Source organism: Leucoraja erinacea, chromosome 3 (assembly GCF_028641065.1).
Source record: "Leucoraja erinacea ecotype New England chromosome 3, Leri_hhj_1, whole genome shotgun sequence".
Taxonomy (NCBI): Eukaryota; Metazoa; Chordata; class Chondrichthyes; order Rajiformes; family Rajidae; genus Leucoraja; species Leucoraja erinaceus.
Genome location: NC_073379.1, coordinates 30,263,492 through 30,282,240, shown reverse-complemented (window position 1 = coordinate 30,282,240; position 18,749 = coordinate 30,263,492). Strand labels below are relative to the sequence as shown.

Here is an 18,749-nt window from a genome sequence, read left to right as displayed (position 1 = left end):
GTTGTTGAGTAGAGTGACAGCCGCCGGGAAGAAGCTATTCCTCGACCTGCTGGTTCGGCAACGGAGAGACCTGTAGCGCCTCCCGGATGGTAGGAGGGTAAACAGTCCATGGTTGGGGTGAGAGCAGTCCTTGGCGATGCTGATCGCCCTCCGCAGACAACGCTTGCTTTGGACAGACTCAATGGAGGGGAGCGAGGAACCGGTGATGCCGTGGGCAATTTTCACCACCCTCTGCAATGCCTTCCGGTCGGAGACGGAGCAGTTGCCATACCATACTGTGATGCAGTTGGTAAGGATGCTCTCGATGGTGCAGCGGTAGAAGTTCACCAGGATCTGAGGAGACAGATGGACCTTCTTCAGTCTCCTCAGGAAGAAGAGAAGCTGGTGAGCCTTCTTGATCAGAGTCGAGGTATTGTGGGTCCAAGAGAGGTCATCGGAGATGTTGACTCCCAAGAACCTGAAGCTAGAAACACGTTCCACCTCCATCCCGTTAATGTGGATGGGGGTGTGCGTGCCGCCTCTGGACTTCCTGAAGTCTACAATGAGCTCCTTGGTCTTCTTGGAGTTAAGGGCCAGGTTGTTGTCAGCGCACCATGCTGCTAAGTGCTGGACCTCCTCCCTGTAGGCCAGCTCATCGTTGTTGCTGATGAGGCCAATCACCGTTGTATCATCTGCATACTTGATGATGGTGTTAGTACCATGTACAGGTGTGCAGTCATAGGTGAAGAGGGAGTAGAGGAGGGGGCTCAGCACACAGCCCTGTGGAACGCCGGTGTTCATGGTGAGGGTTGAAGAGGTGTGCTTGTCTAACCTAACAGACTGTTAGTCTGTTGGTTAGAAAGTCCAGTATCCAGTTGCAGAGGGAGGGGTCGATGCCCAGGTTACCGAGTTTGGTGATCAGTTTTGATGGTATAATGGTGTTGAATGCTGAGCTGTAATCGATGAACAGCATTCTTACGTAAGTGTCTCTGTTGTCGAGGTGGGGGAGGGCAGAGTGAAGTGCCGTTGAGATGGCATCCTCCTTACTCCTGTTCTTGCGGTAGGCAAACTGATAGGGATCCAGTGTGGGGGGTAGGCAGCTTTTGAGGTGTGCCAGGACCAGCCTCTCGAAGCATAAACAAAGAACTACAATGAAGTATAAACAAAGAACTGCAGACACTGGTTAATACAGAAAAGGACACAATGTGCAGGAGTGACTCAGCACGTCAGGCTGAAGAGGGGTCTCGACCCATAACGACACCCATCCAGATGCTGCCTATCACTAGAAGATCTATTCCCAATGTCTTAAGGCATTTTTGGATCAGTACTTGCTTTGCCAATGACAAATTAATTTTAAAATATATATGCCGAGCTGATCAAGTGCAACAACATTTGATGCCACGAGTACCTACGACCTACCTATGACCGCCTATGACCTCGTGACGACCATGCTGCGAGTATGAGTCAAGGGCAAACTCGGCAGAGGTCGTGGATTAGGTCGTGAAAGTGGGACAGGCCCTTAAAAGTTCAATCAAAGCTTCCCACAATCCCTCCCCTTTGGCCATGAAATAAAAATCAGCAGAATGCAAATTGGTCGTTCTTTCCATCCCACAAGTCTAAAACTCTATCTTGGAGAGTGGGACAGGAATGTTCCTCCACTCTTTTGTTTGGTCTACAGTCAACAAATACACACAGTTATTTTACCTTTCCTCTTATCTTCTATCCAACAAATCTGAATGAAGCAGAAACTGCCTGAGTGTAGTGTACACATTCGTAGCAGCATTCTGAGTTTGCTGGGAAACAATAAATTAACAGATTGTAATGGGAACAGAAAATGCTTGAAGCAGTCATAAGTCAAGCAACATCTGGAGAGAGAGAAGCAGCATCAACATTCCAAATATTCAAGATACTGCTGTGCATTTCCAGCGTTCTCTATTTTTATTTTGGACTTCCAGCATTTACAACACTTTGCATCGGATTAGAACCTCTAGCTGGCGATCTCACCCCACTCTCCACAGGCAGAATGGTGCTGATAAAGTCAGTGTTGAATTTAATGAATCAGTTACAGGAAGAAATCAGACAACCCCATGAAAATATAATAAACATTGGATGACATGGGTTCAAACCGTTGGATCTAAAAACTGTTACACCTCAGAGAGTGGTAAGCCCCCGTCCCACTTTCACGAATTAATTCGCGACCTCTGACGATCTTAAACGACCTAAAAAAAATCAAGGTCACGGAAATCTGTAGCCTCCTTTTGCTCTGGTATTTTATTTAATTCACATGTTTAATCAATAATGTTTTATTATTAATGTTTTATGTATCATTCCTGTATGTCATGTCGTCACTTGTGGGCAGAGCACCAAGGCAAATTCCTTGTATGTGTATACTTGGCCAATAAACGTATTCATTCATTTATTCAGATAATAATCTGCCTTCTTGTTCTTGCCACCAAAATGGATAACCTCATATTTATCCACATTATACTGCATCTGCCATGCATTTGCCCACTCAGTCAACCTATCCAAGTTACTCTGCAGCCTCATCGCAGCTCACACTGCCACCCAGCTTTGTGTTAACCACAAATTTGGAGATGTGACTCTTCCCTCTTCTAAATCGGTATTGTAAATGACTGCAATCCCAGCACCGAGCCTTGCGGCACCCCACTAGTTAGTCACTGCCTGCCATTTTGAAAAGGACCCGTTAATTCCTACTCTTTGCTTCCTGTCGGCCAGTTCTCTATCCATGTCAATACCCTACCCCCAATACCATGTGCTATAATTTTGCACACTAATGTCTTATGTGGGACCTTGTCAAAGACTTTTTGGAAGTCCAGATACACCACATCCACTGGTTCTCCCTTATCCATTCTGCTTGTTACATCCTCAAAACATTCCACAAGATTAGTCGAGCATGATTTCTCCTTCATAAATCCATGCTGACTTTGACCGATCCTGTCACTGCTTTCCAAATGCGCTGCAATAACATCTTTAATAATCAACTCGAGCATCTTCCCCACTACCGATGTAAGGCTAACTGGTCTATAACTCCCCGTTTTCTCTCTCCCTCCTTTAAAAAGTAGCGCTACATTTGCTACTTTCCAGTCCACAGGAACTGATCCAGAGTCGAGAGAACATTGGAAAATGATCACCAAACCATCCACAATTTCTAGGGCCACCTCCTTGAGTATACTGGGATGCAGACCATCAGGCCCTTCGGATTTATCTGCCTTCAGTCCCAACAGTTTACGAAACACCATTTCCTGACTAATGTGGATTCCCTTCAGTTCCTCCCTCCCACTAGATCCTCTGCCTCCTAGTATATCTGGGAGATTGTGTCTTCCTTTAGTGAAGACAGAAGCAAAGTACTCCATTAACTGGTCTGCCATTTCTGTGTTTCCTATTATAAATTCACCTGTCTCTGATTGTAAGGGACCTACATGTGTCTTCACTAATCTTTTTATTTTACAAATCTAAAGAAGCTTTTCGAGTCCGTTTTTATATTCCCCAAAAGCTTTATTTCATGCCCCCCCCCCCCCCTCTTAATAAACCCCTTTGTCCTCCTCAATTGCGTTCTAAATTTTTCCCAGCCCTCCGGCTTGCTGCTTCCTCTGGCCAATTTTTATGCCTCTTCCTTAAATTTAACACTATCCTTGATTTCTCTCGTTAGCCACGGTTAAGCCGCCTTCCCCATTTTATTTTTTTTGCCAGACAGGGATGAACAATTTATGGAGTTCATCCATGCGGTCTTTAAATCTTTGCCATTGCATCTCCACGGTCAACCCTTTCAGTATAATTTGCCAGTCTATCCTAGTCAATTCCCATCTCATATCTTCAGTCTGCTAATGTCTCTCCTTGCTATTGCATTAATCACTGCTTTAACCAGCAATAGCACCTGACCTCCTCTTCCCTTCTGTCTACCCTTCCTGAATATCGAAACCCCTGCATGTTTAGTTCCCAGCCTTGGTCACCCTGGAGCCACGTCTCAGTAATAAGTGCCATGAAAAGGGCAGCACGGTGGCACAATGGTAGATTTGCTGCTTCCAGCGCTTGCAACGCCGGAGACGCGGGTTCAATCACATCTACGGGTGCTGTCTGTACAGGGTTTGTATGTTCTCCCGTGACCTGCAAGGGTTTTCTTTGAACTCTTCGATTTTCTCCCACACTCCAAAGATACTACCGTGACCTGCAAGGGTTTTCTTTGAACTCTTCGATTTTCTCCCACACTCCAAAGACACTACTGTGACCCGCAAGGGTTTTCTTTGAACTCTTTGATTTTCTCCCACACTCCAAAGACATACAGGTTTATAGAGTAATTGGCTTGGTATAAGTGTAAATTGTCCCTAGTGTGTGTAGGATAGTGGTAATGTGTGGGGATCATTGGTTGGTGCGGACTCGGTGGGCCGAAGGCCCTGTTTCTGCACTATATCTCCGAACTAAACTAAACTAAATATCTACTTGAAATCTAAGATCTAGTTTGCGAAAGTATAAACAAAGTCTCTTAATTATTTATGTGATTCTTTTTCAGTCCTTTTTTGAAGCAGCGAGCATGATGACCCAACTGTCCTACAAGCACTTGGTGTTGAACTATGGAGTCAGCGTGTGTGGCGAGGAAAGTAAGTAATTATTATTTAGTTCTGTGACAGTGGCAAACGTTTAGCAAAGCTGTGAGTCATTCGGTTTCCAAATGGGTTTTTACGCACATGGGCCTGAAATTGTAAAGCTAGAAAAACGTATAATTGAAGCAATATTAATTCTTGAAAATACTTTCCACTACCTGGCATGCCAACCAAATTAAAATCAAAACTTGAATGTTTTATCCAAAATACTTTATCTAAACAAAACATAGGCATATAAAGAATTTATTCGTGCAAGAAACTCTGATAATCTGCTCCCCAATTATTTGAAAATCTCAATGTTTTTCAAGATAATCAAGTTTGTTTTATTGTCCCAGACGGAACAAATTAAATTCTTACTTGTACAGCACAACATATATGAAAACATAGTACTCTGCAAACACCATAATAACAAAAAAAAAATGATCAGTATATATGAAAAACAAAACAAACAATAATAGGTCAAAGTCAAAAACAATGCCCACAAGTCTATGTTGTTCAGAGCTTATTTTGAAGTTGTTGTGTTAATAGCCTGATGGTTGTTGGGAAGAAGCTGCTCCTGAATCTGAATGTTACAGTTTTCAAGCTCTTATCCCTTAGTCACGATGTCAGGAGTCAAATGAGAGTGTGGCCAGGGTGGTGTGTCTGTCTTTGATGATGCTAGCTGCCTTTTTGAGGCAGCGACTCCTGGAGATCCTTTTGATGGTGGGGAGCTCGGAACCCGTGATGGACTGCTCAGTATTCACCACTTTTTGCAATATTCTTTGCTCCTGGGCGTTCGAGTTTAGGAACCAGGCCATGATGTAACCAGTCAATATGCTCTCTACTGTACACCTGTAGACGTTCAAGAGGCGTCAGGCTGATTGGATAATGTTTGCAAAGCTCCCTTCCGTCTCACAGGGATCCTCTTTCCCAATTTCCTGCGGTATTCACTGGGTACCAGTTCTCATGCTCCCATCTAACTCACTGAGGGCCAGGTTCTCACTCTCCCTCTGATTCACTTTGGTAGCTGCAGCCACGGTGGTGCAGCGGTAGAGTTGCTGCCTTACACCGGAGTCCTAGGTTCGATCCCGACTACGGGTGCAATCTGTGTGGAGTTTGTACGTTCGCCCCGTGACCGCGTAGGTTTTGTCCGAAATCATCGGCTTCCTCCCACGCTCCAAAGACATACACGTTTGTAGGTTAACTGACTTTGTATAAATGTAAATTGTTCCTCGTGTGTGTCAGATAGTGTTAATATGTGGGGATCGCTGATCGGTGCAGACTCAGGGGGTCGCAGGGCCTATATCCTTGCTGTATATCTAAACTAAATGAAGTGGGTAACTCAGCAAGATGCAAAGACTTCAAGGGATGATGTTACAGCTCGAATAGATAGTGAAAGGCCTTTATCCGCTCAAACAAGGTAAGCTGTTTAACACGGAATGTGATTGCAGAACTAGAAAACGCTTCCATAGTAAAGGAGGCCAAAGACAAAGATATCAGTTGGGAACAGGGAAGGAGAATTAAAAATAAACTAATGCCCTTACCTTCAATTTAATAGTGAGTTGGATGTTCCCTCTTCTACAGAGAAAACCTTGCTCTAAAGCTGTAACATATTTACAGGTAAGTAAATTTGGGGAAAATGTAGGAGTCCATGAGGTGAGAATAGTGATGATATAATAGAATTAATTCTTTGGACCAATAACCATTTGCAGTTTTGCTCTGGAGATGAACTGAGGCATAACTGCCTCATGTACCTTATCAATATCACAAATGACTATAATAGATTCTGCAAGAAAGTGCTTTACAATGATTCTCTTTTCTCGTCTTTATTTGGAATTCAGATATCATGGTTCAGGAATATGTGAAGTTTGGATCGTTGGACACGTACCTGAAGAGAAACAAAAACAACGTGAACATCCTGTGGAAGCTTGATGTAGCCAAGCAGTTAGCTTGGGCAGTGCACTACTTGGTAAGTCACGTTGATAGAAAGGACTGTGAGGGAGTGTGGTTGTACAGAGAGTGTAGTAAATACACTTCACAAGATCTTAATCGGACTTTATTTTCATACTAAACTACATAAGAATCAGACATGCAAATATATGCTCAAAGGAGTATGTTTTAAGAAATAACTTTCCCAAATGTTTCCAATCCTGTTTCAGATTCAGGTGTTGGCTTACTTCCCTGAAAGAGCATCTAATGTTAGATTGGAGTGAGCCTGGAAATTCTCTTATTGCACCATGCATGTGGAGAGCAGTCTCGGTCTCAGCTGAGCAGAGAGAGCCATATTATGTGTATCTAATTCAGTGCCCTGGCGCTTGCTATTGCATGTTGGATCCGAATGAATGAGTGATTGAAGAATGATTTACAAGAGAAGGACTGACATGTAAATGGCTCGACGCCACAAAAATCCCATGGTTTTATATATTCCTTGTCCATGTTGTTTCCCGATAGATGAATTATATAGAATATTACTCCTATTTTTAGCCAATTGAAATACCCAGCACTGAGGGGGCTTGGCAGGCTGTGTGTGTGTGTGTACGTACGTGTGTGTGTACGTGTGTGTGTGTGTGTGTACGTGTGTGTGCGCGCAAGCTCTCAATGGGGAACCTTGAATTAGGGGGCAGAGTTTCATAAAAAGACGTTACCAGTTTAAGATTGAAGCGAGAAGTAATTTCTTCTTTCAGAGAGACACAAATCTTTAGAATTCTAAATTCCGGTGATCGGTGCAGCTGAATCATTGTATATTTCAAAGCCAGGGCAGACAGATTGTTGGCATAAAGGCGAGTCGACGATTACGAGGAACAGTCAGGGAAGTGGAGTTGAGGCCAAGAGCAGATTAATCATGAGTACCGCAGAAAGCTCCAGGGTCCGAATGGCCTATTCCTGTTCCTTCTACTTATCTTTTAAATGAATAAATAAAAAACATCCAAATTCAAATGGATATTATTTATTTGATACATTCCTATATATCCCACTATTTACAAGTCTCAAGCTGGAACTGAATCATGTAAATTTTGAATGAATGAATGAATTGATTGATTAATTAGTTTACTGGCCGAGTATTCACATACAAGGAAGTTGCCTTGGTACTCCGCCCGCAAGTGACATGACATACAGTGACAGTTAGGAATGACACATAAAGCATTAAACATTAATAATAAAACATTATTGATTAAACATGTGAATTAAATAAAATACCAGAGCAAAAGGAGGCTACAGATTGTTTTGTTACTGAGTAGAGCTACTACTCGTGGGGAAAAAAAGCTGTTTTTATGTCTGGCTGTGGCAGCTTTGACTTTGTGCAACTGTGATGCTTTTTCCCTTTTAGGGCCCTGTAACAGGTTCATCCAGTTACATTCCTATTCACATACTTCCTTGTCAGGAGAATTTGACCACCTATTAATATCTATCATCCAAGACCAAACAGTGAAAAACACAAATAAGTCGATCGATTCATTATATTTAAAGACTGATAGAAAAATTATAAGACAATTGACTCATTCTTCTTTACAAGTCCGAATGAGTCCAAATTATAGAATAATTACATTGTGGAAAGTTCTCCGATTTTGGTCTTGAATTAGCTGGTTCATCCTCAATTACACTTTGTTGCAAAGCAAGAATGAGATTACCAACGAGAGACATCCACGGTGATCCTGAATCTTTTTCATCCGTATGTAGGAAGACAGAAACCTTGTCCATGGAAACGTTTGTGCAAAGAATGTTCTGATGATCAGAGAAGAGGACAGAAAAACTAGAAGCCCACCATTCATAAAGCTAGCTGATCCAGGAGTGGGTATAACAGTTCTGTCAAAAGATGGTGAGGATACTGTCATACATTACTTTGAATGGATATTTGCTCATTATGTTCTGGCAATACAGTGGTATATATGGTATTCTTTAGTTCGGATTATACCTAAATATTCTTACATAAACCCTTGCCTGAATTCCTTCAAACTTCCTCTTCACAAATTAATAGGAAATGTATTCTCTGCAAGTGGGAAATACTACTTTTTTTTTTTTCTTTCAGCTCTTTGAACATTTGGTCTCCCTAATTTATGCCTATTTTAGCTAAGTTTAATTTAGTTTAGAGATACTGGCCCTTCGGCCCACCGAGCGTGCCGACCATCGATCCCCGCACATTCACACTATCCTACACGTACTAATGGCCTTGTATCACGGTACAAGTTCATTCCAAGAGCTCTCCCGAGTTTGCCCTGATTCGAACTCGGAGATTTATGGTAATGGCCGCTCGTCAGTACTCGCAGCTCTCGTGGGCATTTTTCATCATGTTGAAAAATCTTCACGAGTCTTCCCGAGCTTACCTGCCGTTAGCGAGTCTTCCCGAGTACCTGCCGTTAGCGTTACGAGCCGCTAAGAGACGTCCCCGAGCTCCGACGTACCCGCTACGTTCATTCTCCGTGCTTACCACGATTTTGATTTTGATTTTTTTTTAACTCGGGAGTGTTCTTGGAATTAACTCGTACCGTGGGACAGGGCCATAAGGACAATTTACACTTACGGTGCCCTCCATAATGTTTAGGGACAAAGACCCATCATTTATTTATTTGCCTCTGTACTCCACAATTTGAGATTTTTTGAGATTGAGATTTGAGATTGAGAAAAAGAAAACTTTTCACCCAGAGAGTTGTGAATCTGTCGAATTCTCTGCCTCAGAAGGCAGTGGAGGCCAATTCTCTGGATGTTTTCAAGAAAGAGTTAGATAGACCTCTTAAAGATAGCGGAGTCAAGGGATATGAGGAGAAAGCAGAAACGGGGTACTGATTGGGAATGATCAGCCATGATCACAATGAATGGTGGTGCTGGCTCCAAGGGCCGAATGGCCTACTCCTGCACCTATTGTCTATTGTTTGTTTGTAATAGAATACATTGCATGTGCTTAAAATGCACATTGTCAGACTATAATAAAGGCCATTTTTATACATTTTGGTTTCACCATGTAGAAATTACAGCAGTGTTAATACATAGTCCCCCCATTTCAGGGCACCATAATGTTTGGAATACCTCAATGTCATGTAAATGAAAGGAGTTATGATTAGTATTTTGTTGCATATCCTTTGCATGCAATGACTGCTTGAAGTCAGCGATTCATAGACATCACCAGTTGCTGGGTGTCTTCTCTGGTGATGCTCTGCCAAGAAGAGCTTCTGTCTGAAGAAGGGTTTCGGCTCGAAACGTTGCCTATTTCCTTCGCTCCATAGATGCTGCTGCACCCGCTGAGTTTCTCCAGCATTTTTGTGTACCTTCGATGCTCTGCCACACCTGTATTTCAGCAATCTTTAGCTTCTGCTTGTTTTGGGGGCTAGTTTTCTCTTCAGCATATAAAAGGCATGCTCAATTGGGTTGAGATCGGGTGATTGACGGCCACTTATGAATTGACCAATTTTTAGCTTTGAATTGTTTCTGTTGCTTTAGCAGTATGTTTGGGATCATTGTCTTGCTGGAGAATTAACTGCCGGCCAATGAGTTTTGAGGCATTTGTTTGAACTTGAGCAGATAGAATTCCTCTATGCACTTCAGAATTCATTATGCTACTACCATCAGCAGTTGTATCATCAATGAAGATAAGTGCCAGTACCTTCAGCAGCCATACATTCCCAGGCTATAACACCCCCACCACCGTGTTTCACAGATGAGGTGGTATAGTTTGGATCTTGGTCAGTTCCTTCTCGCCTCCATACTTTGCTCTTGCCATCACTCTGATGTAAATTCATCTTCGTCTCATCTGTCCACAAGACCTTTTTCCAGAACTATTTTAAGTACTTCTTGGCAAACTAACCTGTTCTGTTCATGAAGTGTTCTGCGGACAGTGGCCATTGACAAATCCACACATGACTCTTAAGAAAGTTTCTGATCTGTCAGACAGATGATGGAAGATTTTTATAAAAGAGGGAATTCTACTGTCATCAGCTATGGAGGTCTTACTTGACTTGCCAGTCCCTTTGTGATTAGTAAGCTCACCAGTGCTCTCTTTCTTCTTAATGATGTTCTAAACAGTTGATCTTGGTAAGCCTAAGGTTCGGCTGATGTCTCTAACAGTTTTATTCTTGTCTCTCAGACTCATAATGGCCTATTTGACTTCTTTGACTTTCATTAATCAACTTTTGTCCTCATGTTGATAAACACCAATAAAAGTTTCCAAAGGTGATGGAAAGACTGAAGGAAAGACGAGGTGCTGAGAGCTTTCTTATACCTGCATGAAGGAGGCAATTAAACACACCTGAATAATGACAAACACCTGTGAAGCCATGTGTCCCAAATACTATGGTGCCCCCAAATAATATGGTGCCCTGAAATGGGGGGACTACGTATAAACACGGCTGTAACTTCTACATGGTGAAACTAAAATGTGTAAAAAATACCCTTTAATAAATGCCCTTTAACCACATGTGATTTTTTTTTTAATTACAAATCTCAAATTGTGGAGTACAGAGGCAAATAAATAAGTGATTGGTCTTTGTCCCAAACATTGTGGAGGGCACCGTATACCAAGTATACAAACCCAAGCCTATTAACCTACAAACCTGTGCGTCTTTGGAGTGTAGGAAAAAAACAAAGTTCTCGGAGAAAAACTACACGGTCACGGGGAGAACGTACAAACTCTGTACAGACAGCACCCGTAGTCGGGGTCAAACTCGCGTCTCTTGCGGTGCAAATGCTGTATGGCAGCAACTCTACCAATACCGCCCATCTTCAAACATCTATCCTCGTTCTTGCCTTTGGAGCGGCGCAGTGGTGCAGCTGGCAGAGCTGCAGCCTCGCACTCGCAATCTAAGATCAATCCTGATCTCCAGTGCTATCTCTGTGACGTTTGCACATTCTCCCTGTGATCAGTGCAAGCTCCCTCTTGGTGTTCCATTACTCTCCCTCATTCCAATGGGGGGGGGGAGGGATCTTAGGATATTTACCCACTTAAATTGTCCCTCGTCTGGACTTGTTCGCTTGTCTGCCTCACAAGGAACATCTGGAGCAATTTGGAACTTGTCTGTCCACAACAGTAGAACCTGAGATGTGTTAATCTACGTTCCCTCAATCATTAAAATTGATTTACCCAGAATAAGACACTTAAGGTAAGAAAGATCAAATTTAGGATATTAATAATAAGTATGTGCTGTGCACAGTGGAAAATCTGCGGAATCATTCAAAAGCAACTGAATTATATTGAAGGAGCCATGGGTCTCTTTCCGGGCGTGAGCTAGAAGAGATGAATGGGCTTTTTATCCCCTGTGGTTAAATATTCTGTTTTTTTTTTTTATTTGATGGAGTTACATAAGTAAGCCCACTTGCTATCCAAAAACACACTTGTTGACCAGAGTTAAAGGACAATTTCTGAAATTTAATTTGTCTTTGCTAGGTTGTGTGCGGTTTTAATGGAGAAGCAAATGTAATTATTGTGCTGAATCTGTGCAGAAACTAAAGTAACCCACTTATCTGTGCTTTTTGCAAATAATGTTATTTTAAATAGTGTTAACCTATCCATTTATTCATATTGCTGTTGCCTTAATTAGGAAGCCACATTTGTTAGTATGTCTTGGAACCTGTGCTTTAGATTTTGGATTCAGTGAATTTTTAACTGCATTAATTTTATCATGAGTATATTTGTTGCATGCAGTCTGTATATTCATAATCAATTTCATTATATAGTTCTAGTTGAACGTATCCCATGGGTGCCACCAGAATGCATTGAGGATACCAAGAATTTGTCCTTGGCAACAGATAAGTGGAGTTTTGGTGCCACTTTATGGGAAATTTGCAGTGGAGGAGACAGACCACTTGGTCATTTCGACAGCACAAGGGTGAGTCAGACGCAAAGGAAGTATAATTCGTTATTGTTAAAAATCAGTTTAAAATTTGTTAAGGGTGGCACAATGGCGCAGCGGTAGAGTTGCTGCCTTACAGCACCGGAGAACCGGGTTCGATCCCGACTACGAGTGCTATCTGTATGGAGTATGTACGTTCTCCCCGTGACCGCGGGGAGTCCCTTTGGTTTCCTTCCACACTCCTTTGGTTTGTAGGTTAATTGGTTTGGTATAAATGTAAATTGTAGTTACTGTGTGTAGGATGGTGTTCATGTGCAGGAATCACTGGTCGGTGCGGACTCGATGGGCCGAAGGGCCTGTTTCCGCGCGGTATCTATAAACTAAACTAAACTAAATTAATCTGCATTTGCTTGATAAGGCTTGATACCTCTAAAATAAAATGTTGTTATTTCAGTTTTTGGTCAGCGTTTCTTTGAGGTGATTTGGAATTGCCATGTGCTGGTCCAGCAGAGAGAAACATTGCGTGGAAAGGAACTGCAGGTGATGGTTTACACCGAAGATAGACACAAAAAGCTGGAGTAACTTAGCGGGACATGCAGCCTCTCTGGAGAAAAGGAACAGGCGATGTTTTGGGTCCAGACTTCATCAGACTGAGTTACTCCAGCATTTTTGTGCCTATTCTCAGAATGAAACATTGCAGCTTGTGAGTTGAGAGCTACACGCTCTTGAGGTGTCCTAGGGTCCCAGTGATAAACCATCGCAGTTAAATGGAGATAGCGGTGGGAGGGGGAAGTGGATGATATAAGAATTGGGCAAGTCACAGAAGTGGCAGGGAGCTATGGTGCCTAAAAAGGAGATGCCCAGACAAGGAGCCATGGTCATAAAAGTCATCCCCATAAAATAAGCAGAGGGTGAGCTCCCTGGTTTTTTTCACAGGAGCAGGCCTTTGGCACTTACTTGTCCAATTAACAAATACTTTTAAAATTGGCTCAGAAAAAACTTGGAGAATGGTTATACCACCCCGGAATCTGACTAGGCGAGGATAGATGAGTTTGAGCAGTAGTCCTGCTCGTCATCTAATGTTGTCTGTGTCATATGAATACATTCTTATGCACTAGTGTCTCAGTTTGCCGAGGAAAACGTTTGGTGATGAATGCTTGTTTGGATTCAGCAACTAACTTACAGAGAAAGGTTGAACAAGTTCGGTCTTTATTTTTTGGAGCGCAGAAGGTTAAGGGGGGACTTGATAGAGGTCTTTAAAATGATGAGAGGGATAGACACAGTTGACGTGGATAAGCTTTTCCCACTGAGAGTAGGGAAGATTCAAACAAGAGGACATGACTTGAGAATTAAGGGACAGAAGTTTAGGGGTAACATGAGGGGGAACTTCTTTACTCAGGGAGTGGTGGCTGTGTGGAATGAGCTTCCAGTGGAGGTGGTGGAGCCATGTTCGATTTGGAAACATAGAAATTAGGTGCAGGAGTAGGCCATTCGGCCCTTCGAGCCTGCACCGCCATTCAATATGATCATGGCTGATCATCCAACTCAGTATCCCGTACCTGCCTTCTCTCCATACCCTTAGCCACGAGGGCCACATCTAACTCCCTCTTAAATATAGCCAATGAACTGGTCTCGACTACCCTCTGCGGCAGAGAGTTCCAGAGATTCACCAGTCTCTGTGTGAATTTTTTTTTTATCATTTAAAAATAAATTGGATAGTTATATGGACGGGAAAGGAATGGAGGGTTATGGTCTGAGTGCAGGTAGATGGGACTAGGGGAGAATAAGTGTTCGGCACGGACTAGAATGGCCGAGATGGTCTGTTTCCGTGCTGTAATTGTTATATGGTTTATATATGGTTATATGGATGGCAGCCAGGAAAACAGATGCTTTGGATGTGTTTGGCAAAATATTGACAAAGTAAGACGATTGCAATTCACAGAAGTGGCAGGGACCTCCAGTGCCTAAAAAGGAGATGCACAGAAAGCAAGCCATGGTCATGGGAGACACTCCTCATAACATAAGCCGAAGGTCAGCTTCATGGGTTTTTCAAAAGAGCAGGGCATTTGCAGGCTAAGATTGTTAAATAGATATTGGTGCAAACATTGGCAGCCTATCACAAGGGATGTGCTTCTTGTCGGGTTTGGTGGACTCGCATCCTAAAGGTGAGTGCTATTGACCCTTCACCTCTGGACCTTTCTGAGCCAGTTCAGGATTTCTACTGGCATTGTGTGGCACCAAATGAAACAAACTGCACACTTCCAGAACAACCAGGGGCTTTTAACAAGTGGTTGTCATTCATCACAGTGTGACAGATTTGCAACCACAAGAAGTAGTTTACCCAGGGTGTACCAAATTCCATGGGAGCTGTTGTGTCATCTTCAATCCATTGCAGTCTGAACTTTCTGCCACAGAAACCTGACTTGCTGCATTAAACTTTACGATATCAATAAAGGACCACAGTAATGATGGGATGGATCGCGAGGAAAGTCACATGGGTTCCTTTGCTTAACTTTGGAGGGGTTTGGGCATTCCGATACAAGTAGCAGAAGGTTTGCAAGGTTTCATTCTCAAAGGAAAATATGTTTGGCATGAAAGTTGAATTCCGGTTTGTGACAAATGTCAGTTCCTAACCTGGCACTTTCAAGACTTTTCTCAAGATTTTCGAGCTAGCTGCCACCAAGAAAAAGGTGCTTTGAATTTTTTTTAACCTGTGTTATTCTTTTGATAGAAATTGCAATTTTATGAAGATAGACATCAACTTCCTGCTCCAAAGTGGCTGGAACTGGCAAATCTCATCAATCACTGTATGAATTATGAACCAGACTTCAGGCCATCATTCCGCGCCATCATACGTGATCTCAACAGCCTGTTTACTCCAGGTTTGATTCTTCCACTCCATTCCCAAGAGAATCACAAATTGAAAGAAACTGCATTCATTGATTATACCTGCATTGAATCTCCAATAAATCATTTTTTGCTGTATAGAATAATATCTGAGCTAAAATAATGGCTGTCTGTCTATCTTTCACCCTGAGTTGGGGCAGTCATTGCCGAGACTGCAGCCACTCTCCTTTCACCATTGATACCATTTTTTTTAAATCACTATCTGGACCTCAAGTCACACCTCGAGCACAGGGGAGGATCCCTTCATTCAAGGATGTCCATGAACCCATTGAAGCTGGACTGCAACATGAAATTACAGCATCCCAACACGAGTTGGGAATGATCTGATTTTTTTTAATTTGCATGCAAAATCACACAACTTCTAGAAATTGGAACTAAAAAGAAGAATGACAGGCCAGTCAAAAGCAAAAGCAGGTCACAGAGTTACTTTTCCAAGGCCTGGATCAGAACTGAGATTCAAACAATAAATAAGCATTTCAGTTGAGTTGGGGAAAGGGGATTGTGCAGTTGGGGAGAAACGGAACATGCCAATTACAGAAAGGGACTTACTGGATTGCAAAAAAAGCAGGTGACGGAAGGCACTACAGATGCTGGTTTAAACTGAAGATAGACACAAAATGCTGGAGCAACTCAGCGGGACAGGAAGTATATCTGGATAGAAGGAATGGGTGACGTTTCGGGTTGAGACCCTTGAGATGCTGCCTGTCCCACTGAGTTACTACAGCCTTGTGTCTCTCTTGCAAAAATAGAACTTCGATATCAATAATTGTAAAGTTATGAAAAGATATAAAATGGAAATAAAATATTGGTTAAAAGATGAGTGCATATGCTAGAAATGAAAGTAAACACATTTCTAAAATATTCTGCAGACCAAAAACAGACAGCATCTGCGGAAGCAGAGGAATGGTTAACATTTTGAGATGAGACCCTGCAGCAGAACAGAAAGTGTACAAGAGGGAGACGGGATATAAAGAGATGAGAGTGAGGCATGGGGCAGAGGCTGGTAGGTGATAGGCAAGGAAGGGAATAATGGACATATGGAATCGGTAGGGGAGGGAGAGGGTGGAGTTGAGAGGTAGTGGCCAGTGAGTGTTCGCTAGAAATGGAAAGGTAAAAAAGGGAAGGGTGATGATATAGACATAAGCTAGAAAATGATAAATCTGGACATCAGAGGCTGCAGCTGCTGGTATCTGATAAATAATAAAGGTGATGTGGAACCAGATAATGGAGTGATGATGAGCAGATGGAATGAGTTAGATAATGGGTTAGGATAATTAGTAGGTTACATATATGGGTGATAGGCTGGTGAAACCAAATGGGATGGGAAACTAAACTGGTAACCAGGAGCTTTTGGGGAGCAAGGAGCAGAGAACCTTGGTGGATCAGAAGAAAGAAAGACTCAAGGGGTTTGGGTTACCTGAATGGAAAACTCTCCTACACAAAACTTGTGAGGAATTGTAAAGATGTAGTGAGTGCACCAATAAACTATTGTATGTGCAACAAGTGTAAATGTAGTGATGGCAAAATTATTTTGGTTCTGTTTTTTAAGATGTATGTGAAGCTCAATTACATACATGTTGAAATTTGTATCCAACATCCATGTTTTCTCTTGCTTTATCTTTGCATCTCATGTTTGGCCAGTTCTGCCATCTAGATTGAACATTCGGATTCTTTTCCACATCAACACATTGTTGGAATCTGGTATAGATTGGAATCTTAGCAATAAACTGCCATATCACGGGTTTTTATAAATTTTATAAATTAACACCCGTTTAAGGGTACAAAAGGTCTAATCTGATTCATTATTAAACTAACACTCAATTTCTAGCATCTGCAGTATGTTGCTTCTTAATTAATCTAATTAATCTGAGAAAGAGAACTATTAACTGGTCGCCAAAGTGTGTGTTGTAATAGTTTTTTGATGTTCAACAAATTTTCAATTTTTTTGTCTTTTAAAATAGCAAAAGCTTCATTGTCATGTAGACCATGTTTTTGGTTAGTGACCCTTTCCTGTTATTTGGAGAAGTGTGCATATGATTTTGCACTTTAGAAATTCCTGTGTGACTGGCAGCGAAATAGTGGGAGGGCTATGCTAACATTAAGTTTTGCAAACTGCGCACATAAACTTTATCTAGAAACAGTTGCTAAGTGCTCCTGGGTCCCTTCTGTGTGTCCAGTATGTTCATGCTGCTGGTGCACAGTGTGTATGGTCAATGTGTCCATTGAGAAGGCTTGTGTGTAGGCACTGACACTAAATGGTGCACAAGAGATGCCTGTTGTTGCTTGCCAAAAATATTTTGGCCTTGGGTGCTGCAACAAATCAAGTCTTAATTAAACCCTTATTCAATCCTATTTTTCAGTTCCACAGCCCAGAAGTCCCAAACTTCCAAGTATAATATTTTGAAATATGTTTCTCGGTAACTTTTCCTTACCAGCTCATTCTCAAAAATCACCTCCCTTTGTTGCCGGTACTAGAAACATAGAAAAATAGGTGCAGGAGTAGGCCATTCAATATGATCATGGCTGATCATCTAAAATCAGTATCCCATTCCTGCTTTTTCCCCATATCCCTTTAGCCCTAAGATCTATACCTAACTCCCTCTTGAAAACATCCAATGAATTGGCCTCCACTGCCTTCTGTGGCAGAGAATTCCACAGATTCACAACTCTCTGGGCGAAAACTATCTGGGTTTTCTTCAAAACCTGTCTTGTGGATCTGACCCCATTCCTGAACCACTTGAGCATATGGCCAATTTCCTCAACTTCCACCATAGTGTATATATAGACACTTAGTTATGGATTCTGCATCTCCACCCTTTCTGGCTTTGAGCTCCAGACCTCAACATCCTCCAGGTGAAAAGCAGTTTTCATCAACTCCCTTCTAATTAGGCCACCAAAACTTTAAAACAGAATGTGTGAAAATAAAAGATCTTGATTAGGAAAAGGACAGTTTTGAAAAGATTAGAAACACTATGTACTTTCTCATACAGATTATGAGTTGTTGGTCGAAAGTGACCTACTGCCAAATGTGAGAGGAGGTGGACTAGGATTTCTTGCTGCCTCTGGAAATCATGACCCTGCACAGTTTGAAGAACGGCACCTCATATTCCTGCAGCAGTTGGGCAAGGTAATGATTCATCCTGAGCCGAGTGTCTAATCCACAATTCCTTTGTTCGAATCCACACTAAAATAGGTTAACTGTGGTGTTTCATTACACAGAACATCTTTGTAGTTTGATGAATCTTCTTGCTGCAAAACCCCATGTGAAGCAATAATAATAGCTGAGATTGTTGGAAACGCCCAGCAGGTCATGCGGCATCTGTAGAGACAGAATTATGTTCCAGGCTGATGGTATTTTGCCTGAATAGACAAGTTAGAACATTTCAGAGGTGGTTTGTGTGTTCGCCCTGGAATGGCCTGGGTTTTCTACAAGTTCTTCATTTTCCTCCCGCATACTGAAGATATGTGGGTGGTAGGTTATTTGGCT

General features: G+C 42.2%; 1 protein-coding gene across 4 annotated transcripts in view; it reads left to right on the top strand.

Moving 5' to 3' along the window:
* LOC129695436 (tyrosine-protein kinase JAK2-like) overlaps positions 1-18,749 on the top strand; it is a 228,533-nt gene that overhangs the window by 192,670 nt on the left and 17,114 nt on the right. For all 4 annotated transcript variants that reach the window (XM_055632389.1, XM_055632388.1, XM_055632386.1 and 1 more), the window contains 6 exons: positions 4,508-4,595; positions 6,419-6,546; positions 8,256-8,394; positions 12,240-12,391; positions 15,087-15,237; positions 18,253-18,389. In XM_055632389.1, coding sequence (XP_055488364.1) covers positions 4,508-4,595; positions 6,419-6,546; positions 8,256-8,394; positions 12,240-12,391; positions 15,087-15,237; positions 18,253-18,389 — 795 coding nt within the window. The remainder of the gene's footprint in view (positions 1-4,507; positions 4,596-6,418; positions 6,547-8,255; positions 8,395-12,239; positions 12,392-15,086; positions 15,238-18,252; positions 18,390-18,749) is intronic.